At 41.6% G+C, this 25,324-nt stretch overlaps 1 protein-coding gene and 1 long non-coding RNA gene across 10 annotated transcripts in view; both read right to left on the reverse strand.

Annotated features, from left to right (window-relative positions):
• Positions 1-360: 360 nt before the first annotated feature.
• Positions 361-2,093, reverse strand: LOC143355736 (uncharacterized). Its single transcript, XR_013082543.1, has 2 exons — positions 673-2,093; positions 361-564 (listed from the first exon to the last, which is right to left on the reverse strand). It is a non-coding gene; the product is annotated as an uncharacterized LOC143355736 (long non-coding RNA).
• Positions 2,094-3,024: 931 nt separating this feature from the next.
• Tpnt (troponin T, skeletal muscle) overlaps positions 3,025-25,324 on the reverse strand; it is a 31,908-nt gene continuing 9,608 nt past the window's right edge. For 4 of the 9 annotated variants that reach the window (XM_076790805.1, XM_076790808.1, XM_076790806.1 and 1 more), the window contains 11 exons: positions 18,065-18,082; positions 10,711-10,741; positions 10,419-10,523; positions 9,323-9,419; positions 9,212-9,248; positions 9,016-9,118; positions 8,514-8,732; positions 8,182-8,274; positions 8,021-8,101; positions 5,675-5,753; positions 3,025-3,462 (listed from right to left, as the gene is read on the reverse strand). In XM_076790805.1, the coding sequence (XP_076646920.1) occupies positions 3,176-3,462; positions 5,675-5,753; positions 8,021-8,101; positions 8,182-8,274; positions 8,514-8,732; positions 9,016-9,118; positions 9,212-9,248; positions 9,323-9,419; positions 10,419-10,523; positions 10,711-10,741; positions 18,065-18,082 (1,150 nt within the window). In that variant the 3' untranslated portion in view covers positions 3,025-3,175. Of the gene's footprint in view, positions 3,463-5,674; positions 5,754-7,147; positions 7,227-8,020; positions 8,102-8,181; positions 8,275-8,513; positions 8,733-9,015; positions 9,119-9,211; positions 9,249-9,322; positions 9,420-10,418; positions 10,524-10,710; positions 10,742-18,064; positions 18,083-24,140; positions 24,219-25,324 lie in introns of those variants that run through there. The other 5 variants (XM_076790811.1, XM_076790812.1, XM_076790813.1 and 2 more) reach the window with 4 other exon arrangements.

Raw genomic sequence — 25,324 nt, forward strand, 5'->3', positions numbered from 1 at the left:
GTACCGAATTTTTGTTATTTAAATAATTAAATTACTCGTTTAAAAACAGAAATTGGAGTATGTCATCGTTATGACATTATTATTAAATATTCGAACAACAATTTGCTGCAATTTTTGGCCATTTCAAAAATTTATTAAAAATTCGAGATTAGAGAATAAGAAATTTCATTCAGAAGTTTCTCATGATAATAGTTTTATAATTTCGACCGTAACACGTACCTTCGAACGGCAATGTACTATTCGAACGCGAAGCAGGAATTACTATAGTCAATTGTTCGAGAACAACGGAATCGGCGCCGTCACTCACGTCGGGTCAGTCAGAGCGAGACAAGTTGAAAGAGAGGCGATATTTCACCGGCGGAAGTATGTTCATGCGAAAGAGAGAGACAGAAACGGAAAACCGCCTAACGTTCATTCTCTCCATCTCCATGCTTCGCGTCATTGTTCCGTCACTGAAGCCTGCCTTGAATTTTAACGGACCGCGGTCCTAACATGTAAATTTGCATGATTTCCTTTCGACAGATGGCGTTCGCCAATTTTCCCCCGCCCGACAGAACAATAGTGCTATTCACGGATACAAAATGTTCACACGACACTGTTAAAAAAGCGGAATAACAATAACCTCGTTCAACGAGAGCAGCAGTGTTCTGCTATTCGCAGAGAAAAAGTTACCTTAACCAGTGGTCGAAACGTTTCTTTCTCTGAATGTTTAATAATCTCTCTTGCCTGTCGGTTTTAATCAGCATGATCGAACGATTTTATTATTGATTAGGATTGCAGCCTTCGAAATAATTCTATTGACTACGAAATCTGCTGGGGTACTAAGATTCGTGGGACTATCATTAAACGCCGATGCCGTGTTGCTTATTTTCGATGCAGAACGGTTGTTGGCAACACTTGAACGTCTCGCGCCTGTTTATAAGTTTTGGCGCGAATCCCAGGTGTCGTTACGTTCGTCGTGTATTTGCGGAAGGTTAATAAATCGATCGATATACGACCACTGGCCGGCGATTAGTCGGCTGTCACAATGGTTGTTTCTTTAAATTAGTCGAACGACTGTTTCGAGTGGAGTTAAAGGGAAAGCGTTGCAGTTGATCGTTCAAGAAATGTGAATGAAACCACGTTAATGTCGCATCGATGAACGGTTAAGCGAGATTTGCGAAAATAGATCGGAGAAAAGAGCGTTCCAAGATCATTCTCACGGATACGTGTCGCGTTTCATGGACACGACACCGGCAAGGTTAAGTTCGCCGGAAGTTGTTCGAGCACCGTGAGTTTGAAAACAAAGTTCCGTTTTATTTTCTAATTATATATTATTCCACCGTTTCGTACGAAATAAATCAAATTGTATCAAGAGATCGGAACGAAATTTTATTTATCTGTTAATCTTTTCAGGCGTTATTAAAAACCTCTCGACGTAATGGGGTTAGATTTAATGTGTGTTGCAGTTTCTTTCGATAAGAATCTTTATAGTCATAAATAAATGTCGTTTCCTCGTGAAAGAAATGGCTTTTATAATTATGAAGTTTTATCGAATGCAACGTAGTATCCTCTTTATGAAATACGATGAATATTAAATAATGAAAAATAAATGTTGGATACGATGCGGTGCGTGTTTTATGGCTGTGAAAGATAACGTGGATAAAATTAATTTGACTGTTTTGTGAGAAATGTGAAAAAGCGGTTGTCACGTGTAATGCTGGCGGTATATGCAAATTGCATTTTTATAAACGAACTCGAAATACTTTTTAACGGATTTAGACTCGGAGGAATGAGAAAAATACTCTCTTTATAAGGAAATTACCTCTACTCGTTAAAGTTTCCACTTTTTTTCTATATAAAACCTTGCTAACAATAAGTTCAACTATTTAAAATAAGCAACCAGGCATCTGTAACATTTTATAATAAATGAACCTGAAATTCACTCCTTGCAACATAATTTATACAGGGTGATTCAGTTGAATGGAGGTTCTTTAGTATCTGCTTTATTTATTGTTGTATAAATAAACTCCGCAGGGAAAAGTTACGTTGTTTCTCAGGAAGTATGCAATGCTCCGAAGTATTTTTCTACGAGGTCATTCTTTTAATGAAATTTCAAAGTCACCGATATTTTTTCAAATAGAACTCCATATTTTTCTCAATATCTTCATAGATTATAAAAAACAAGTTCAACGACCTTGATAAGTGTACTATTCCGCTCATTTGTGAAGCATTCTTCGCGAAGGTCATCTTTCTTTTTAAACGAGGCGTCAAGGTCATCGCTATCATTTCCAACAGAACTTCACGGTTTTCTCAATATCCTTATAAGACGTAAGAAACAATGAATGACCTTGCTAATTGTACCATTTGAAGATTTTTAAGATCATCGAAGATTTCTTCCCGATCTCATCCGATTAGATTTTTATTTGTGGGATCAACTAAAAAATCTAGTCATAAAAAGGATCAACAACAATTCAACAACTCCACAGAAAATATAAGATGTATATAAAGAATTGAAAAATTCCAACAATGCGTTGCAACGAACGACGATAAAAGTTCTTCCCACCATTTATACTCATTATATCTTCCCGAGAAGCTTTCCCACAGAACAATGATAAGTAATCCAGATATCTGTATGATCTAATTCACGTGGGACACCCGGTGTACATCGGCATCCGATCCCAACGCGTCTGAATCCCCTGCGGCCAGGAAAGGCAATCAACAGACGAGAGACGGTGTTATACGATAAACCGTTTTATTTTAATAATGTGTGTGTGTGTATTTTTGTACAATATAATAATAATAATTATAGTAGCAATAGAAGTAGTAGAATAATAGTAGTAGACGTAGTAGTAGTAGTAGTAGTAGTAGTAGTATAACAGCTGGTAAGTAGTAACAGCGTGTTTTATCTCGGCGGAATCCTCGCCATTAGGGAGAGGGTTCACCGCGGTGAAACACAGCGTGCAGACGGTGTCCGACTTCCGGTGTGGTAGTTCCGCTGCCGTTCCGGTCTCGCCTAAGCCAGAACGAGACGTGAAGGGGCCGGTAACAGCGGGATTCTGGGACAACGGCGCGCCATTGTTGCCTCTACTGCCGCCACGACTATATATTCGATGGTTCGAAGGATGTTTCGAAGATTGTTTGATGATCGATCGATTGAATTGGTGGTTAGGTGCCGATTCGTTCGAGGAGGTGTCTATTCTTCTTCTTCCTCCTCTTCCTCCTCCTCCTCTTCCTCCTCCTCTTCCTCTTCCTCCTCTTCTTCCTCCTCCTCCTCTTCTCCCTCGCCTTCGCCCTCCTTTCCTTCTTCACCTTCCTCCTCTTCCTCCTCCTCCTCCTCCTCCTCTTCTTCTTCTTCTTCGAATTGTGGTTCTTCAAGCTCCTCGTCCTCAGCCGCAGCCTTCACGTCTTCTTCGCCCTCCGGGGATTCGGGGTCTCCAGGTTTCTTGCCCGGCCTCTCGCCGAACCATTTCGGCAACTTCGCTATTGTTCGCAAGCAAAACAAACATGTTAGACTCGTCGCACGTGGTTATGGTCGTTAGAGCTCCGGCGATGACAGCGAGGACTAATCTTGCCATGTCTATACGGAAGATCATGTCTGCACAGAAGATTTGAGGCTTTCACCGCCCATACACGCGTCGTACCGTTCTCACTGTCGAAACTTTCGGGTGCAAGCTGCGTCCCAGTGCAGCGAGTTTCCCAACGTTTCCCAACATTGTCCCAGCTAGCGTCGTCAGTGGGTGGATGATCAATGTGTCTTCACCCCCTAACGAAGCTATGTAACCGCGACGCTTGCGAAACGTTGGGAAAATAATTCCACTAAGACTTAGAATAGGATTTGCAGCTAACTTCAGCGGGGGGGTTGAAGACACACTAATTATCGACCCCTAGCTGGCAATACTTTCGAAACGTTGGAAAAATAAATCCACTGGGACATAGACTGGGACTCTTCAAGCCCTCGATGAAGCTAGCCACCATGCAACAATACAGTAAATTCTCGATATATGTCAACAACACGGGTCTTGCCGACGACATGTATCCTGCAGGAGACATACCCGAGCCTTGTTATGTTTACACTCGGACGCCGGTCCGAGGCCTCTCGAGCTTCGGGATATACCCCGCGGTAGTGGGGGTAATTCCGCGACGTTTATCATCCAGGCCTCGGCGACATATATAGAGAAATCACTGTAGTGAGAACTACTCTTTCTAGTACCTGTTCATAGACAGGATTCGCGACGACAGCGAGAACTACTGATGCGAGTCGAAATGAACCGTGAAAGGGTTTGAAACGTTGCTCTTTCTTTCTTTCATCAGGTGCCGAATCGAAGATCAAAGGTATCGACGCTCGTTACTAATTCAGGCATGTTTTCCTTCTCGCTTTTCAACGCGTTTCGCCCAACGAAACCAACCAAGTATACCTATCCGCAGCGCCGTCTCTGACCCACTTTGCCAGAACATGTTCTGGCTGGTCAGGCTTCACGAGTCGCGAGCCGAGCAGACGCATATGCGGATACGTGAAATAATAAACGGGAAATACAGCGGAACGCTTTTTACGCCGGTGCATTTTACTATCTTCCTGGTGGCTCGATAAAAGCACCGTAGAACGCTGAACGAGCCTCCAGCCGATCCATAAATCCTTCTGCTACAAGGTGTTAGGGCCTGATACCTTCTTATTTTCTCGTTGCTGCTTCCGTGTTTATTCATCAACTATTCTCACCTGTGCTCCTTTTTTATCACGAATTTTTACATCGTTCCCTTTCCCCAATTATCGTAAAATTCTCTCCCTCAATATTCTCTTGCAAATATTTCCTTCAATTCTTTCTACGCAGCGTACACTACTATCCTGTCTAGGAATCGTGATGAATAAACTGCGGATCATTACGATGAATCGAAATTTTCCGCATATTTTTAACAAATCAGCTATTTTAGTACGGAAAATAGCTACGTTCATTTTTTATTTCGGAAAGAGACCGGAATCATGGCACACATCGACCCGAATCGAAACATAACCTATAAAAGTATACAGTCAAACCTGTTATTGTGCGGTAGATAGGGACCGCATAAAAGGAACCGCACAAAGAAATATTCAGAAACTTCATAAATAGCTGTAGCAAATAATTTTTTACAACATATTAAAAAAAAATCTCAGAAAATATGTTAAAGATCTACGAAGTAGCGAGAAAGTGCTTTCCAAACAAAATAGAGAATTACACATGGAAACATTTAAAAAAAATGTAATTTCTCGCTTCAAACATGGAGAAATTCTCAAAATGCATATAATTCCATACTACTCATAACGCCAATAATAAATACTAAATAAATAATAAATACTACTTATAATGCCAACACCGTTGGCATTCATATACCGCATAAGAAAAAATCGCACAGAAAAGGACCGCACAAAAACAGGTTTGACTGTACATGTATAACTCGTCTAATTTTGATCGTTTTTACTTGAAAAAAGATCACAGAATTATTTCGAATACGAATAGCAATATCCGTGCAAAATTCCACCGCAAAAGGTGGAATAGTTTTGTCCGAAAAAATTCCGAAAAATATCCGGAAAAAATGGCCCCGAGAGCCAGAATGTTAATCTCGACTCTCGTTCATAGTGATGTTTCCCGAGTGGTTTGGAGGATTTCGTCAGGGAAATCCGTCGCGTGCGTCTGCTCGACGGCGAGTCTGTCATACGTACTCTTCTGGCGACCGAGGAATTGCTCCTTCTGCGAAGCCCACTGCTTCTCTATGATCTCCTTTTGCTGTTCGGTCAGACCCTGGAACACCAACGGAGGAAATCGCATGCTAGGATACATGGTCACACAGGGGGGCACTCGTCCCGGACCCTCTGCTCGGTTTTATCGGTCCTTGCAGTATAGTCCCGAGGGTTCAACGGGGGATCGGAACGGTATTAACGACTGGCATTACATATACGTAGTCTGGAACCAGCTTCGAGACACGGTTTTCCCGGGACGCTGAATCGCTTCGACAACTTCGGTTCAGGGGTGTAGAAAGGGTGCTGGTAACGAACGGGGGTGTGGGGGGTGGGGGAGGGTTTAACGAACCAACCAGGACAACGTTGGCTTGTCCGACGATTGTTAATGACCAACTCTTGTTACATTAATCCACGTAGTCTCCAGTTACGCGGACCCAACGTTAGTCACTTGACAACGATGTCTGTGTTGTGACGAGTCTTCGGTGGTTGCGTGTACGTGTGAGCATACTCTCCGACCGTCTACCTTACGACAATGTATCGTGAACGAAACAGAAACTGCAACGGTAATGTCTCGACGTACGTGCGTGAAATTGATCTCCACTATAATCTCATCTCCGGAACTGTTTTGCTCTTGGTTATGTTTTAATGCAACTTTTACCAACGTACTCGCGACATTTTTCTGATTGAAATGAGCACAAACACGACGGAATTTCGATCACGTTTACTTGTTTAATCCACGATTCGATTAGAGCCTCGATTATCCGAACTAATCGTTGAAACGAGTAAAAAGGAGACTGCGGATTTCACGGATTTATTATCTATATAGGTCGCTTTAGATTGAACTATTTACACGCGAAACGTGGATAATGGAAAGTTCAGACATCGGTTCGGATAATCGAGGTTCTATGGAATCGTGGATTACACAGGTAAATATGCTCCGAACTGTGTCGTGTTTGTGCTCGTTTTAATCGGAAAAATGTCACGAATATGTTGGTGACAGTCACATTAAAAAATAATAAAAAATAAAAAAGTTCTGTCATCGAATGAATTTAGAGTAGACATTACAGTACTTTGAGAAACTAATTCATTCAGGAGTCTTGCGTGAGCCAGAATCAAATAAATCGATCTCTCGAGTGTGGATGAATCGGAGGGCTTCTGGAAAGGCCCTATTCGTGAGCGTCGTACTCGATAATAAATTACAATAAACATGGAGGGGGTCGAGTGGGGGTTGAGCTCCTCGCCTGCGATATACGATGTGGTTGTGTTGCACTCGATTGTTTTCTGTGTTGTACATCCACTATTTGGTAAACGGGGGTCCAACACGAATTAGAAAACACGATCGTTCCAATGATCTTGAGGACGTAATCAAACGACGGGGGCAGGGGAGTGGGGGGTAATCAACCAGCAACGCAAGCAAAACGATGATGCACTGTAACAGTGCTCGATAGGACTCACTTTTGGTGCGCTTCATGAACTGTTCTGATTTCTGTTTCCACAGTTTCTCGTTGTACTCCGCTAGAAGCGTATCTAATCCCTGCGATTCAATTCTTCGCTGATCAATCGTTCCAATTCTTTTTTTTTTTTTTTTTTGGTTACAAGTAGCCTAACGAGCCGTGTCGCTTATTTTTTACTTCTTTACGTTCTATTAACCGACGAGATACTCCCGTTCCGGGAGAATTGTTCAAACAATAGTGCACTTAATCGATCGAGTTCTTCAAACCGTCGACATCTCTTCGGGGGTTTTCAGGGTCGCGCTTTCGAGATTTAACCCTTTAAGAACGACGCCTGTGCACTGTACCGACTATGACTCAAATTTACTGCGCGAAGTCAGACCATCAGTATATTTTTATACATTAATTTTTACTTTCTAGAATGAAACCCACGAAGATTTAACACGTTCGCTACCAACACAGTGAATTCTCGATGTATGTCAACAACACGGGTCATGTATCGTCCAGGAGACATATCCGAGCGGAACATTTAGGCTCCTCGGCGTCCGATACCCTGCGGCAGTGGGGATAATTCCGCGACGTTTATCATCCAGGCCTTGGCGACACATATAGAGCAATCACTGTATTTGTTTCGTTGCTCGTCGTTGTTGTCAAAATGTTTTATGAAATGCCTCCTTTATGAAATATTGAAACAGTTCAGCGGGAAACGATGATTTTTATATAACGAAGTGGGTACAATTAATTTGACTTGAGAAATTGTCTTGCGTCGTTCTTGAAGAGTTAAAACTGACCGAGCCGTCTTTAAATGGATCTTTGAGTCGCCCGAGTGCTCGAAGAATCGGCGAGTGTTTGAACTGGAGAAAAAAGGTATACTTACACCCTCGAAGAGCTTCTTCTTGTCGTCGTAGGACCTGGTATCCACGCGACGTTCGTATTTTGAGGCGACTTGGATCTTGGGCTGCACCGAGAAAATATCTTTATTGTCGCGGAGGAGGGTTTATTTCGATCTCACCGGCTAGCTCTAGAAAGGCTACTTACAGGGTACTTGCCGGTGAGGGCTTCAGGGTCGAGACCTTTCTTCAAAGCCTTGTGCCTCAGTTGCTGCTTTTGACGTTCTTTTAATTCTTTAAGCTGCAATCAGAAGCGTTACTTGTATCTTTCGCATTTCTTTGTTTTGGAAGAACCTGAGGACGTTAATCGTATTGCACTGACAGTCAATAAATCACTGCTGTGACAGTCAGGATTTTTACATAAAACCTCGCAGGACTCGTCGTAAGGACTCACAGCGGGATTTTTACACAAGAATTATTAATAATTCTTGCTTCGAACAGTGAATAAATGACTGCTGTAGAAAGCGAGTGTTTGCTCACGTCATAGTCCTGGCGTTTCTGTCGCTCCTCCAGATCGTATTTCTCGGTTTCCAGCTTGACTATAGAGTCCCAGAGTTCGTTGGCCTTGGACCGGAGCTTCTCAATGGACAAACCATCCATTTCCAGGGGTTTGATACGGATGCTCAGCGAGATTTTCTTCTCCTCTTCGAGCTGCTCTTTCGTCTTGTTGCGCTCGAGTTGCGCCGACGTGAGGTTACCCTAATCGACGCCGAGAAATTAACACCATTAATTACCATCGAACCGATCTATCATCGTTAACATTACATCGTCGCTCGTTACAAGATTACACGACGGGAACATACGTACGCAATTAACAACGCTCATCGATTCCCTTTCCGTATCACGAGTCGGAATTTACTAAACTAATTATTCCCTTCTTCCACGAACAAAATTCTAACGATTCTAACGCTTGCGAAACTGAGGATTTTAATTTTTTACCACGATGTGTACGAAAGATAATGATTATTTCGAGGATACTCACTGCCAGATCTTTCCTAGTGATGGTGAAGTTCGGGCCCTTCTTGCTCTGGTCCTTCATCGCTTGCATCATAGCCTGGCGTTTCTTTTCCGACTCTTCGAGACGCCTGAAGAAGCGAACGTTTCATTAAACAACCATCACTAAAATCGAATCGAAAAATCGTAGGGACCGAATCGAATCCCAAAAGGGACAAACGTACTTTCTCTTCTCCTCGATGTCGCGTTGTTTCTTCTCCTCTGTAAGATTGAAAGACGAGTCGTAAAGAAGTGAAGTTATTGCCTCAGGAACGGAATAAAATATCGAACCTTACCGATTTCACGTTGGCGACGCTCTTCCTCCTCCTTCTTTTTCTGGGCCAATCTCTTCTCCTCGTCCGCGCGAGTGATCTTGCGCTTCGCTTGCTTCTCCTGGTGAATAAAATACCGAATGTACAGCGTCAATACGATACAACGTCGCACAGTGAACCACTCGGGTCCAAAGAACAGTAAAATGTCCGAAGAACACCGATAGCCATTTTCTTTTTTTTTTTTTTTTCTTTTTAGAGGCAGTCAATATTTTAACCATTTGCAACGTCGCTGCTTCACCTCGAGCATGCGGATAACTAAAATGATCATTCACAATTTTGCTGTGTTCGTTCAATTCAACTAATTTCTGCCCGGAACGAGCGCACTAGATGTGAAATTTCAGCAAAATTCCATTTTGATATCTCTGATATTTTCGGAATTTGCACTCGTTCAACTTTATCCCCACTTCAACCAGATTCGAGTCAAACCGCGTTCGAGTTGAACTGATGCTTTTTAAAAAGTTTAGGCAAGAGCAAAGCCTCAGGCTTTAATTTCATAAATCGAAATCGAATTACTTTTGAAAAATTAATTAACTGTGTGATTTCAGTTCGGAGACACTGCTATCGCATTTCGGACCCAAAATGGCCCACCGTGCATCGGAAAATCCACGAACCCAACGCGATGGATACACATAGAAGAGACCGAAAATTACCATTGTGAGTAATTGAAAATCTACTGTAACAATTACCATTTCTGGATCTCCGACGCAAAGTACAATATAAACATTTCGTGGTGACTAGTTTAAACTGGGCCAGTGAAACCATTAACCCTTTGCACTCTGAAGCACCACTAGAAATCGTTGTGGCATTATTTCAAAGAAATTACACAAAATATTACAATGTATTTGCTACATTACAAAATTTGTATTCAACAGATTACTAAACATTTGAATATTATATGTGGAGATCGGATCAGTTTCGTATGAATAAAATGAAAATATTCTAAGACGGAAGAAAAATTTCTTTTTGGAATGAAAACAGCGCCGAGCGCAAAGGGTTAATTTCCTCGTTTGTCGCAACAGAGAATACGTGAACTGATCAGAAAGAAATCGACGTGACGTACCTTCAATCTCTTCAGCTCCTCCTCCTCCTTGGCCCTCTGCTTCCGCCATTCTGCAATGTATTCCTTGAGCTGTTCGTCTAGGTCGCTTCGCTTCTGTTCCTGCCTCTGCTCGCGCCCGGAAAAATAAAACGAACGTGAAATGCCGTTGTTGTTCGAGCAGAAGAATCTCCGCGCGATAACGCGCGTATGCTTGCATATGTATATCTGTATACTATATAATATAGATATATATGTATGTATGTATGTATGTATGTATGTATATATAGGAGATCACCAAGGGATCTCTCCTCACCTTCATAAACTCGGGATTCTCCCCAGAGTCCCTGATGTAGGCCGGAGCGAAAACAAAAGTAACTCTCTTTAGTTCCTGCGCCGCCTCGTCCTCTGAGAGATCTCGCAAGATCTTCCAGAACCAGAACGCCGTACGCCACTCTCACGTTCCACTTTCCATTATTTATTACACTCCATCCATTCTCTCTCTTTACTCGTGGTTGGCGAATTACCCTTTCTTTTTTTTTTTGCTCTTTTCTGTATATTTTTTTTTTTGTTCGTATCCTTTTGCAAACCCCTTTTGTATTCGTCGAGTTGAGTTTCTTTTTCTTTTTTTTGTTTGCGTTTAATTTCTTTGTACAAAGATTGCGTTTCGTCGCACAAACACACACGCACACGCCCGCGCGCGTATATCAGCCAGACAGACAACAGACAGACGCAAACGGACGGACAGACGTACATACGAACAGAGTATCAGTGTACAAAGCGATCTCGGAGAGAAGATGATTAGGCGCGGCATAGTGTGTGAGAGACAGATGTGAAAAACAAAGAGAGATAGAGAGAGAGAGAGAGAGAGAGAGAGAGAGAGAGAGAGAGAGAGACAAAGAGAGAAACGGTGTAATTCAGGAAGTAGGGAACGCCAGTTGGAGACGTAAATGAGTTTAGGGTAACTAGGGGAGTTTGCGGCCTCGGAGGAACCTGTTAGACCCCCTCGGACAGGATATTGGAAAATTGATGGACGGTTTTACCGGTGAGTTATGCGGTCACTTGATTTTTAATTTTATTGAAAATTGCGTTACGTCGAACATCCCGAGTGATTTTCGCTTGAAATTTTGCATTCTCCATCGTTGAGAACGGTCACTTTCCAAAATGGCGAAATTTTGGTTTTCTCACGGCGAAATTGTTCCGGGAAGTCGAACCGAGATCAGTTTAATTGACACAATGGCTGCCGCGATTTTAACATTGTGAGTACACTGCGGGTTTTATGGAAAATAAAAATTGTGTGGGTCCGCGACCATTCTTGATAAAAAATTTTATCTTTGTCCATGAGTAGACGGCGGTTTTTATCCAAAATAAAAATTGATTGTGATATCTGTGAGAAGGAGAAAATTTGCAAACAGTATTCTATAAAAATGTATATCTAGAAATATAATTTTCCCAATTTTATTAGATAAAATATTTTTTCCTCTTACACGGGAAGAAATTGATTATACTCGACGGATGTAGTCATTATAAGCCAGGATCATTGACGTTGTTCAAGCTAGAATTTAACCCAGCTTTCAATCTTCCTGTAGAACTACAAATTCTTCATCTAAATTGTAATTATTAAATTCGTGAAAATTGTTGGAACTGCTTCGCTTAGGTTCGACAAGAAAATCAGCGTTGATCTCGAAAAACTAGGTTGAAAAATATCTCAAAAATATGTAAAACGGTGAAAATGCGTCAGAGTTTGCGTCTACCATGGGTGCCATAAAATCGTCAAAAACATTCGCTTCACAATGCATAAAATTCTAGACAGCCACATAAATTTGAAGTAGAGTAATCGCTCTCGAGCGTCAATGTGTTAAAACGACGGGGAAAAAAGGTCGATTTGTCGCGCGAATTTGGAAACGCGTCAAAAATGCAAAATTATTTGCCAGCAGGTGTCCGCGACGGATCGAATGACACCTTGTGGATCGAATCCAGGATCGATGATAGAAATCGAGGGTAAGAGGATCTTTCTAATTTTAAAGATAACGTCGCTCGATCCTCGGTCTAGGTCCGCAATGATTCGGGGATCAATGATTCGGGAGCTACGGTTTTCGTTTAGTGTTTAGCTTGAGAGAAACAAAAAAATATCAACAATGGTAAATACGAAGCCGCTCGAGTAACAAGCGATTAAGCGTGTTTGTACAGAAGCGATTCTCAGCAAAGGTTTCGAAGAGCGAGTTTGAAAACGTTGGACAAAACAGCAACAAGAATAATGATCGGTCTCCGAAAGAAATACTCTGACGTGGTTGTTCTTAGTGTGTGTACAGCGAGCAGCGAAATTGAAACTGTGAAACAGAATAAAAATTTATGAATCCGTCAATCGGCGATATCCAGTTCCAAAAGTAAGGATTTTACATTAATTTTAGTTTGAGAAACGATTACTTTTCTAACTCTGTAATATTTACTTTTTAAATATTCTCACATGAAGATATATTTCACATCTTCTTTTCTACAAAATCAGTTATTTAAAATTCCAGATTGGCCAACACAAAAATTGAATAAAAAAATATCACTTTGCACCATTTGCATCGAAATTATACAACCGAGTAGGTGGAACAATGGGCTACAAAATCTGGAAAGTATTGCAAAGATCTGGTAACAATTATGCTAAAACAATTTGCACCAGGTCTGTCATACGTTTCTGATTAAAGTATTAAATATACCGGTTCAAATTTAAGTCAGGAATAAAATACTGTCACTAGTAAATTAAATGTAACAGAGTGAAATCATGTGGTCCTCGAGTTCTTTGCGATCCCGTTGCAACGAGCATGTGAGTAACGATTTTCTGAAAAAGTGGTTGCAATTTTGCTGCTCAATGTGCACGTATATGCGCATACATATGTACGTCTCGGCGGGAAATCGTCGACAAAGCCGACTGTTCAAATTTGCGTGTTAGCTTTGTTCCCGCGAGACGAGAACCTCGCATCGCCGAGTCAGACGCGAGACAGACGACGATCGAAACGGTAAAACGGAAGAGACGCGCAGTCTCGTTCTCGTCAGACATTTCCTTCTTCATCTTTACCAACACGAGAGTGCAAGCAACGTCGGTGTCGTCGGTCGTTTGTCAATGATTATCGAAAAACGCCGAACCAAGCGTCGGAAGCCAAGGAGCTGGCCAGATCACAGAAACGACTCGGGTATCGACAGTCGTGTCGTCCTGGGGGCCACTGAATTCGCATAATCGCACTCTCCACCGCATAGTCGACGAATCCGAATAATTTTCGAATTTTTTCCAAATTTTTTTCTGAACCCATCGCTCGAAGACAATAATGCAACCGGTGCTCTTAAATTCTTCTGTCTTCTGCGAATGCGTACAATCCTAATACTAATAAATTGTAATCTGAATCTACTTTAGAATTGTGATCTGAATTTACTTTAGAATTTTTGGCGGTGTTCAAACAGTGCGAATAATGTATGAACGTCTGCGAGGAAAGTTATTGAACATTCGATCGAGTGTTGCAAGTTGAAAATCGTTGAGCACGAAGTCGATCGAGTTCAATGACAAAAGCCGCGAGAAAATGGCGAGTGCGCGCGGGACCTCGTCCAAAATTTGTCCTCGGTCAGTTTATTCACTGATTCTCGGCTCACGGCGAAATCATAAACAACGTTCAACATCGTTGGCAGCATGGTCGGCTGTTATGCAACGGTATTGCGAAACCAGCCGACCCGAGGAAACGATTCGCCACGAATTTCGCAGATTTTCGCCGATTCAGTGGCCCCCATTCTGCTTTTCCTGCGAACAAAGAGATCGAGAACGACAGGGATCGGTGAATACACTGGCCAACAATTTTTAATTAACTCTCTTTCGCGTTCTGACAACCGGTAGACTCGTCACCCTTGATTTTTACGAAATTTAATTTTGAAGAAGCAGGCGGAATTTTCAACTTTGAACATTTTTCTTCCGTCAACCGCAACAGTTAGGCGAATTATTTTTGTGTAGAATGATTCTTTAGACTCTCCTAAACACGGCAGTATTTTCTTGGTTACCCTAGAAACATTTAGATGTGTTTAAATACTTTTTCAAGCGAACGAGACACCTTTAACCAAGACCAATTTTCTTGGTGATTTTTCAGGTTTTGATCACTATTTTGGAAATGAGTGAATTAGCGTAAAAAAAATTTCTTGCCGGCTTCTACCTGAAGAAGGACCTCTCTGCAGCAAGCTTTACTTATATTTTGAATTTGACCCTTAATTTTGAAAATAAATTGATACATGTCTGAGAAAATTGACGAGTTAAATTAAATTGGCGTGTGATGGCTTGCTCACATAAAACATTGTTTAAACATATTTAAATCTCCATAATATCAACAAAAAAAAATTCCGTTATATTCGGGAAAGTCCACAGAATCATTCCACTTTAGAATGATTCGCGTAACGTCCTCGGTTCGAGAAGAAAAAATTCTAAGGATGGTGGACAGTGAAAATTTCGCTTTCTCTTTCTGAAATAAACTTCTCAAAAGCCATGGGTGACGAACGAACGTTAAAGTCCATACTGTACAATTGTCTAGAGGTCATCGAAACCGATCAAGGTCATCAAAATCGATATATCGGTCAGTGTCACTGCCGAAGGTCGATTATGGTGCATTATGACTGACGGTAAACGGCGACATACTTGAGGGTTTTTGTTTTTGTTTTTTTTTTTGGCGGATTTGAAGGGTTTCGGGTGGTGGTGCACGAAGACTGGCGGAAACAAATAAAAACAAAGTACAACATCCAACAACAACACGAGCCCTGGACACGAGCAGGACACAGAGCAAAACAAAGTGAAACGACATCAAAGAGTGGTTGGCTCGAGCGAGATCAACGAGACAATCGCCGATTATTTGTTTTGTTTTCGTGTGTGCACGCGTGTGCTTCGACGGGCACACGGGAAAATAATTATATGTACAAAGAGAGAGAGAGAGAGAGAGAGAGAGCCGTTAATTCGTGGTTGATTAATTCGGGGGCGGGGGTGGGGGGCACAGAGAGACAAAAAAAGAAAACACCGGCAGTTTGGGGGTGGGGAGGGGCGGAGAGAGCGAGAAGAGACAGAGAAAGAGAAAAAAAAAACATGAGCGGTTTGGTGGGGGGTTTTTTGGGGTTGTTTGGGGGTCAGCTGTTCATTCGAGCACTGAGTCACGGTTTGATTAGAGTCCTTTTTTGGCAGGATCGAGACTTTGGAGCTTACGTTTACGGAATACGGAAACGCCCACCCACTGTGCGCGCGTGTGCGTGGGATGTATTACTATGCATGCATCGATTCATGCGTGGTACACGAGGAAAATTTGGAGAGAGAACGTAAAACGTTTTACGAAAATGGTGAATGTTGTATAAGGGGCTGGCGAACGATTTACCATGTACTCGTATGCGACACGATGGGCAGTCATTCTTTGAATGTAGGTGGAGGACCATTTTTCGAAATACGTGTGACAAAAATGTAGGCTAACTGGACGAAGGTGTTGCACTTTTTTAGTATAGGTCACCGTTGAACACTGTAGGAACACATTATTGGTAACAAAAATCTATGGAAATAGTTTTGAACAAAGATTCGATTACGGTTCTTTAAAAATCACTGTTGAACACTATAGGAACACGTTGATAACATAAATGTACGTACATGTTTCCAGACAAAAATACTATAATTCTTTGAATGTTGGTGTGACTGGTTCAACACTGTAGGACCACATTGTTAACAAAAATATATAATTTAGGACAATTAGAATCGAATGAAAACTTCGAATAAGAGTGTACGTTGTATTAAAAAAAAGCTAAGAGAGTTTAATATTGGAAATATTGATATAAATTAAAAATTTTTATTACATACATATAACGTAGACCCGTATTTGAGGTAGCCATTCAATCCTTGAAACGTGGACGATTGTTGAACACTGTGGCGACAAAAATGTATATAAACAGTAAAGACAATTAAAGATAATTCTCCGGAATGCGAGTTGACCATCGTGGAAACAAATAGGTAACAGAAATCTGTGCAAATCTGATGTTAATTGAATGCACAAAATTGAGGAAATAAGGTATACTGAGGAATTAAGGTAATGTCATGAACAAAATGTTCGTACTTGTATCATAAGGAATCTCGAGTATTTGCAAAGGGCTCGAGTTCCCAGGCTGGTAGTTCACCTAGAAACAAAGAATCGATTTTCCGTGGAGCTCCTCACGAGCGAGAAAAGAGTAGGATCGTTTGACTCTATTGGATCGGACAGAGGTGTGTATCATGCTGCTGGCATGAGCCGCGCAGACAATGGTCATGTTTTTCCGGCGAGCCATTTGTCCGTTAATTAGATTGCATCAGTTCGGAACGTGGCGCGTACCGAACGAACGGACACCTCGGCTTCGGTATAAGAATAAACCGCATTACGTTATCGTACACATATTTATGAAACGTTTGGCAATCGTCCAGCCGACGCGAGTTATATTAGTTGCATACTACCCCTTATGCAACACGGCCGCCGTATAACACGGTCAAAAGCCTGAAAAGTTTTTCGGCTGAGCAACAACCTTGCCGACACGCCGACAAATATCCCGAGCTCCTCGCGACGATGATCGAACGCGATTCCACACGGTCAAGAACCTCGAAGAAAAGTGTACGGCGGACGAAATTTCTGTAACGACACTTTCCGAACAAATCTTAACACAGTTCTCGAAGCTTTCACTAGTTGCACACTCGGACAATGTCGTTATGGTCATCGATAGATCGCGGATTTTATGCATTTACAATCGAATTCCAGTGTGAAATAGCAGAAACATTTTAAAAATTGAAACCTATTCGTATATTATTTCCAACCTGTAAAAATGATTCAAGAAAGAAATTTCTAAATGGTTCCTATTTCTTACAATAAATCCAAGATAAAAATTTTCCTCATTGATCGTAAGAAATAGAAGTCAAATATCTTCCATCTGTTAAAAATTGTATACAGTTGAAAATAATATGTCAATATCCTCAAAATCTTTGCAATCAAGTTTCAAATTTTACACAGTTTTTCCATAATTGATTAGTTCGGATAATCGAGATTCTACTGTATCGCGAATCGAACGATATAGTAATTGTAAATTGCGTCGTGTTTGGTATCGTTTCAATCGGAAAAGTGTCACGAATATGTTGCTAAAAGCTTCTTAAAAAGTTCATTAAAAGCAAAAAGGTTTTCATCATCTTTCGACGTGAAATTTAATAATGACACACGCGACTCTACATTTTTTAACTTTGAAGCGTTAAGATGTTGCTTAACAATTCCTAACAAGATCTTGTTTCTTTTTACATTATATTTGAAAATGTTACATCAAATGAGTTTTTTCGTTGAAAACAGTAGTGTTCTCACAAAAATCTCGTTCATCGTACATGTTCGAGTCCATACACCTCCTAATCGATCAACGGCCGACAAAACAGCGGAAAATCATTCGAACGACAAAAAAACATCGAAGATCGAAGAATCTTTGAGTCGGCGGATCGATCAAAAAAGTCGTCTCGATTCGATAGGAATATCGATGTACCGAAGAGTCTCGTTCCCGCCAAAAGTTCGAACAAAAGCGCGGACTTTGAGGGTTTCAGGGGGGCAATTGTGAGAGCGGCCGAAGAACAAAGAAAAGTATTATTGACGTATATAAGAAACCAGCTCGAGATGTCAACTTACTTTTGGGACGCCCTACCCCTACAAAAAAAGAAAGGAAAGGCAGATTAATAACAGTCGGTACACATCGTTCCTCGTTTGCTTGTTTGTTTTTTGTTTTTTTTTTTGGTTTTTCTTTTGGTATGTTGCTTTTTTTGGGACTGCACAAAGCCGCGGGAAAGTACGTTCGTTCGCCTTTCTTTCGCTTTCGTTCGTTCGTTCGGTTTTGAATCCTGCCTCGATCGGACGAAAACAAAAAAAGAAAATTGAAAGTGAAAAGCATCGTCAGCGGTCGACGGACAGCCTGCCGCGTTCCTGCCGCGTTTATCCACTTCCGGTTTACCCAGTTCCACCATTTTCCGGCGAACGTGGAGCTCGTGGATTTCGTACAGGTGTGCGAGAACTTGAAATTGTCGGGCCGGGTCGGGTTTCCGAAAATGTCGGGATTTTTGACAATCTGGATTAGAGATGGGATAATTTGGGTCAAGAATTTTTTTCGGATCGGATTGGGCTCCCAAAAATATCGGAACTTCCCGAAAACAACAGGATTCCCGAGAATCCCCAAAATTCATAGAAATCTCGAAAATCTCTGGTACCCAACAGTTGAGACGGTTCCAAAATAATTTTTTTCAATCAGGACGGGTTCCCCGAAATTTGGTTATTTCCGAGAATCCCAAAAATTTTGAGTACTCAATAGTCGAGAAGGCCCAAAATCCTTTTTGAATAACCGCAAAGAAAATTGTAGGAAATCTCGAAAATCTCGACTACCCAATAGTCGGGACGGGTCCGGAATTCTTTTTTGAGAATCTTTTTGATTCGAAAATTTGAGAGGTCCCCAAAATATTAGGGTTCTCCAGAATTTTCGCAATTCTCGTTAAGAATCTCGAATATTTTCAGGAATATTGAAAATTCGCGAAATTGCGAAGGACCCAATGGTAAAAGAATTCTCGGCCCGATCCGACCCGACGTTTTCGGATCCCCGCGCACCCCTAATTTTCACGGATTTTCCAGTTGGTGTTGAACGAGCCGGCTCGTGCATCACTGAAGATCAATTTTCTTCACTTTTTCTTTCGTTTCGAATTTGCTCTCGTTTTCATTCGCGTTTATGCGAAAAGAGGAGAACCGGCAGCCCACCGTCTGTCTTTCGACTCGAGGACCTCGTCACACCTGGCTGTCTTTTATGGTACAGCTACTCGCAAACCATTTCCCCGGTCGGGCGGTTCCCAGGTGCGAGAAAATTGAACGATCGTCATGCGACAGATGCAGTTTTGCGCAACAGAGAGAGGGATAGTGAGAGAGTTAGGTGTGCTGAACTGTGTGATGTGCGGGACCCGAGTGTCGCTCCGACGCGGCTCCCTTGAAAAGTGAAACTGACGCTGTCGATCCGACTGTGATCGATTACCACTTTACCGACCGGAAACCTATTAACGGGTTTTCGAATGACTATGCCGCACAAGGCGCTTCCAAGTCTATTTTTACCAGTTTTAGTCCCACGAAGATTTGCAAAAATCTGCTCGAAAATTACCAAAACTCGCGTTTCTTTCGTTTCACAAAGCTTCTGGCAATACAAATTTCAGTGTAATAAAACTTCTGTAAACGGTAAGAATAAGGACAAGCGTTCGTAAAATGCGAGAGTAGACTTTTAAACGCGAGAAATTGCTATGCTTAGAAATTACTGGATTATATTACTCGCCGGTAAGTAAAGTGTTAAAGCACGCGTCATCGTTATATTTTATCAGAAGTCGGGACCGTCTGTCTATCGTGACGCTCATAGTGAGGACATTAGGCTCGTCGGCGTATAAATAATCGCGTCGCGAGAGAATCGACCGAGAATATTAACGGAGGCCTGGTTTCCGAAATTAAACCCACGAATTAAACCCGTCGTTTCACTTCTCAATCGCCGCGCGCACTAAACCTGTACAAAAAGAAACACAAAACCTCAAGTACCCGCTGATCGAGACTAATCCAAAATAGTTTCTGAGAATGTTCTACATTTCCAAAAACAAAATTCAGGATTCCCGAATATCTTGCAACTCTCGAGATTTTGCAATTCGGGAATTGCAAAAATTCTGGGGAGTTCCGATATTTTGGGGATTCCGCAAATTTTAGGGATCCCGGCCTGATTTTTGGACTCTAGATTTTTGGAATTCCTGATAGTTTGGTGATCCAGAAATTTTGGGGAACCCATCCCTGATCCCAGAAAAAATTCTGGTCCCGTGCCGATAATCGGATTTTCCAAAATTTGGGGGTGCCCCAAAATATCAAGATTCCCGAGAATTTTCAGGACTATTCGACCTGATTTTTGGACTCTAGATTTTTGGAATTCCTGATAGTTTGGTGATCCAGAAATTTTGGGGAACCCGTCCCTGATCCCAGAAAAAATTCTGGTCCCGTGACGATAATCGGATTTTCCCAAATTTGGGGGTGCCCCAGAATATCAAGATTCCCGAGAAGTTTCAGGACTATTCGACCTGATTTTTGGAATTCCTAACAGTTTGGGGAGTCCCGAAATTTTGGGGAACCCGTCCCGATCCCAGAAAAAATTTTGGTCCCGCGCCGATAATCGGATTTTCCAAAATTTGGGGGTGCCCCAGAATATCAAGATTCCCGAGAATTTTCAGGACTACTCGACCTGATTTTTGGACTCTAGATTTTTGGAATTCCTGACAGTTTGGGGAGTACCGAAATTTTGGGGAACCCGTCCCGACCCCAGAAAAATTTCTGATCCCGTCCCGGTAATCTCCAAATTCCTCAAAATTTGGGGATTTCCAGAAATATCCTGATATTTTGGGGCCCACCCAAATTTTCGAGAACCCGTCCCGGTCCCAGCCAAAATTCTGGACTAGTCCTAATCATCGAGTACTTGAGATTTTTGAGTTTCTGCACAGTTCTATTGCGCGCGCGCGTGCATTTTGCTCGCGTTCGGTTTTCGTATTCGTTTGAAGGGGCGCTTGTGCGTATATTGGATCATGTTTGTGGACGGATAGGGGGTTGTACAGGGTTGGCAGCGGTATAGAGACAAACTCGTTTGACCATCGACAACAACAACATCGACACAGCACCCAAAAAATGGGACGAACCAGCAGCGACAAAAAGAAAAAACACGAGACAGAAACGGAACAGTGAAAATCGGCAAAAAGACGCCAAGAAAAATCGACACGCAGAGAAACGTGTGTATGTATACATATAGTATATATATATCTGTATTGTATATATATTTATGTATATACATAAAAGTACACATGTATGTATGTGTGTATGTGAGTGCGCGCTCGTGTAAAACACAGAGAGAACTGCACTTCGGTTGTTCGCCGATAAAATCTCTTCTCCGACGACGATGACGACGATATATAACAATAAAACCAACGTCAGCGGAAAAAAAACACGGAGGGAAAAAATGAGTTATCGTTTGGCGAAGAAGAGCGCGAAAAAAAATGAGAAACTTGCGAAACTGAGAAAGAAAGAACAGATAAAAATCAGTTGGAGAAGCGCGACGAACGAGAAGCTGACACGTTCGAGTCGCACTCTCTCTCTCTCTCTCTCTCTCTCTCTCTCTCTCTCTCTCTCTCGTTCGACAAAAAAAAAGAAAAGAACGAGTGAAAAAAAAAATCAAGAAACTGAAGAGAAAAAATGTCTCGGAAGCAAAGTACGGAGACGTGAACGCGTATAGTAACAACTCCGGTTTTTGTGTGTTACGTGTACAGGCGATCTACGAACAATGATCTCAAGTGCGGCTCAAAAAGATCACGAGACAGAACAGTGAAGAGAAACAAAAAAGATAAAGAAAACTGAGGAAGAAAGAGAGAAAGAGGGGCGACACCAGCACGTGCACGATTTCGCTTCCAAAGGGGTGATTTTTCATCGGGGGGGGGGGGACGTCTGACTCGAAAATTCCATTTGCTAGCAAACAATTCTATCTCGCTGTTTTATTTTTTTTTCCGAGGAACGTCGCGATGGAAAAAATGCTTCGAAAAGGACGGAGTTTTAAAGTGGCTGCGAGACGTTGTGGCGTATTAATAAATGACGCGAGCGGTCATTAAAACGTCTCGGAACGTCCCCGCCGCGAAAAATCACCCTCTCCACAACAATTACCGGGAATTAGTCGCGTCTATGTACAACGTTTACTGCTTGCGTGTGGCGGAAAAAGGGGGGCAGAAACTATCCAGCTCCGATATGGAGCGCGTACGTTATGGCAGCGGTTATAGCTGCAACATGGCGGACGCTTGGTCACCGCACCAAAGGTAAAATCTCCCCGCATGTGTATTTCAGCGAGACTTTCAGTTAGACGTTCGTTGCGAGTGAATGATTTGAATCGAGATCCTGTGGAGTCGAAGATGAATCTTTGAAAAGTGAAATGTTGATTTTGTTTTCGAGCGATACGTTCCTTCGAGGGACCATTTTTCCGAGAGACATTTTTAGTTCCTTTTTTAACACGAAAGGTTGAAGAGAGACGATGAAACTTTTTCGAGATCCTGATGAATCTATCAGAATTTGCAGTACTTTCCCTCGAGGGACCATTTTTAAACGAACGTTTAATGGCTCGTAGCTGGAGACGTTTTTAATATATTTTTGAACACGAAGATTCAAGAATAAAAAAACTAAAAATGTACTATCAACGGAGCTAAAATGTATAAATTCTAAAATAAATTCTGCGACTCGAGAAATGGAATTACTGAAGATTCAGCTTGCAGAGGATTGAAAAATGGAGGAGCTAAAAACGTCCGAGCTTCTGATTGACTGTATCCAGGTTTATTAGCTAAACTTCTAATTTAGATTCGGCGATTCGAGACACGAAATGGCGAAAAATCCAGCTCGCAGAGGATTTAAAAATCACGGAACTAAAAACGGCCAAGCTTTTAATTTACTGCGTCAAGGTTCGTTAGCTGAAATCGCGGAATTAGCAATCGTGTTCTGTAATTTGAAAAGTTAAATCACTGAAGATCCAGCTTGTACAGGCTTCGGAAACGAAGAGACTAAAAATGTCCCCACTTTCAGGTCGTATCGGGGCTGGTTGGCGAAAATTGCGTAATTAGCAAAAAGCTTCTGTGATATGAAAAGTTAGATTACTGCAGGTGGAACTTGTGGAGAATTTAAATCCGGGGAAACTAAAAACGTCCCCGGTACTGACAATCGTAAAACTATTTTTAATAAATTTTTGATAAATTGTGTCTAACTTGAAAACAGGTTCTGTAATTTGAAAACTTAGATTGCCGAGGTTTAAAAATTGAAAAATCAAAAACGTCCACGCTTTCAGTTCGTATCAAGATCCATTAGCTAAAAGTTTGCAATTCGCAAAGGAATTGAATTACCGAAGGTTCGCCTCCCGGGGGGGCTTTAGAAGCGAAAGGATTGAGAACGTGCAGATTTTCAATTTGCATCGAGGTTGGTTAAAATTTTGAAGTTCGCGAATGGCTCCGGTGATTCCGAGAAAGGAATTGCCAAGTGAGATAATAATTGGTCCGGACGTCAAAGGAACGTGGCGCGGCCAAACAAAATCCTCGGGCGATTGGAAAACGCATCTCGTTAGAGAAATGGAACGCTTTTATCCCGGGGGGGGGGGGTTCTGTGACAATACAAGAGCGTAAAAACAGTATATGTAGAGTATAACGTGGACGGACATCTCGCAACGAAACGGTGTCTCGTGCACGTGTGTCAAAATCAAAACTAAAACAACAAAAAGAAGGAGAAGAAGAAGAAGAAGAAGAAATAGTAGTAGAAGAAGAAGAAAGGTAACGGGTGAAAATCGTGAAAAAGAAAAAGAAAGAAAAATAGAACAGAAACTGAACAGACCAAAAAAAAAAATAAAACAACATTGCGTGAATAGCGACCAGAGACTTGTAAGAGCGAAATAGCAGACGAACAAGAAATAACCGGGGTACCCGTGGAGACAAGACAACAACGATTTTGTTAGACGATTAACAGCGAAGAGGTGTAACAGAAAGAAACAAAAAAGTGTAGTTTATTGGAGAAAAGAAATGAAAAAAAAAACAGAGAAGTAGAGAAACAGAGAAGTGAAACACAGCTTGTTTGCCCGCGCAAGACAGGCGATATACAATAATATTTGTGCAATCTGTGATTTGCCGGCGACTTAAAAACTTACTCGATCTTCCTCTCCGGTTGCCTTCGATTTTTCGAGTATTTGTGATTCGCGTCGGTCGTTCGTTCGGTCGATGGTGATTTCGATCGATCGGTTGGTATATATTTTGTGTATTGTATTGTGGAGATTTTCGGGCGTAGGGGAGTAGATTGGAGAGAGGCAGATTGAAAAAACAAAACAGAGAAACGAAGATCAGAGAAAAGGCAAATCTGTCGAAAGGAGAATAAACGAACCGGTTTTTCCTTTGTCGCCGGTCGACGGGATCGGTTGTCGGCTCGGATATATAATTCATTCTCTAATTAATTCCCGAGCTAATCCGCCGAGAAACGGTTCTATTCCGATCCGGCCAGGATCCAGATCTCGGTGAATCCTTTCTCGCGATAAATCACTCGCTGAAATAAGAGTACGCTGCCTCGGCCTTTCCGCTCCGAAGAACAGTGAAAAAGTAATTCCATCAAACTGTTATTCATTGTTTCTAGTTTGATATTGCTCGCCGCGAAAAATTTATGCAGATCCCAGCTTACAGGAAACTTTTATAATTAATTCACCCGCTGAAACGCGGCTTGTGCGAAACAATTACAAAACCCAACGGACCATAAGCAAATAAAACTTGCTGCACGGCAACTTATGTTGTACGCAGTTCGTTGAAAAATTGTTCGACACCGTGGAATGTAAAAATGTTCGAACTTTTGAATTGTAGTGATAGTAAGCTAAAATTTTAGAATATTCAAAAGAATTCTGTGAAATTGCTAAAAGTCCAACTTGTACAGTATGAGAAAACGAGAAAATTAAGAATGCCTAGATTTTGAAATTGTCCTAATATTAGAGTATCATACTGGGGACTTTCTAAGTTCGTAATATACGTGATGTATGTAAAATTAACAGTTTTGAGAACGTAATTTTAAAAGCCCACTTGTCCTAAAGAACTTAAAGAAACAATGTATTTCTATAGAAAAATTGAGAGAGCCCAGGACACAATTCCACAGTGAAATATTAGGAATATTCTCGAAAATGAAATTTGAGAACGATTTAATTTTCACGAAATGCTGTTTTCGGTGCGAATAACATTAAACTCGATTACGATTTAAAAAATGGTCCTACACTTTCGAACGAATTATTTTTCGTTGCTGCTCAGAGCAAAAATATATGCAAGAGGCGGTCTCTGATTTCTGCGAGTTGCTGTGATT

The sequence above is a fragment of the Halictus rubicundus genome, chromosome 7 (assembly GCF_050948215.1).
Source record: "Halictus rubicundus isolate RS-2024b chromosome 7, iyHalRubi1_principal, whole genome shotgun sequence".
Lineage (NCBI taxonomy): Eukaryota > Metazoa > Arthropoda > Insecta > Hymenoptera > Halictidae > Halictus > Halictus rubicundus.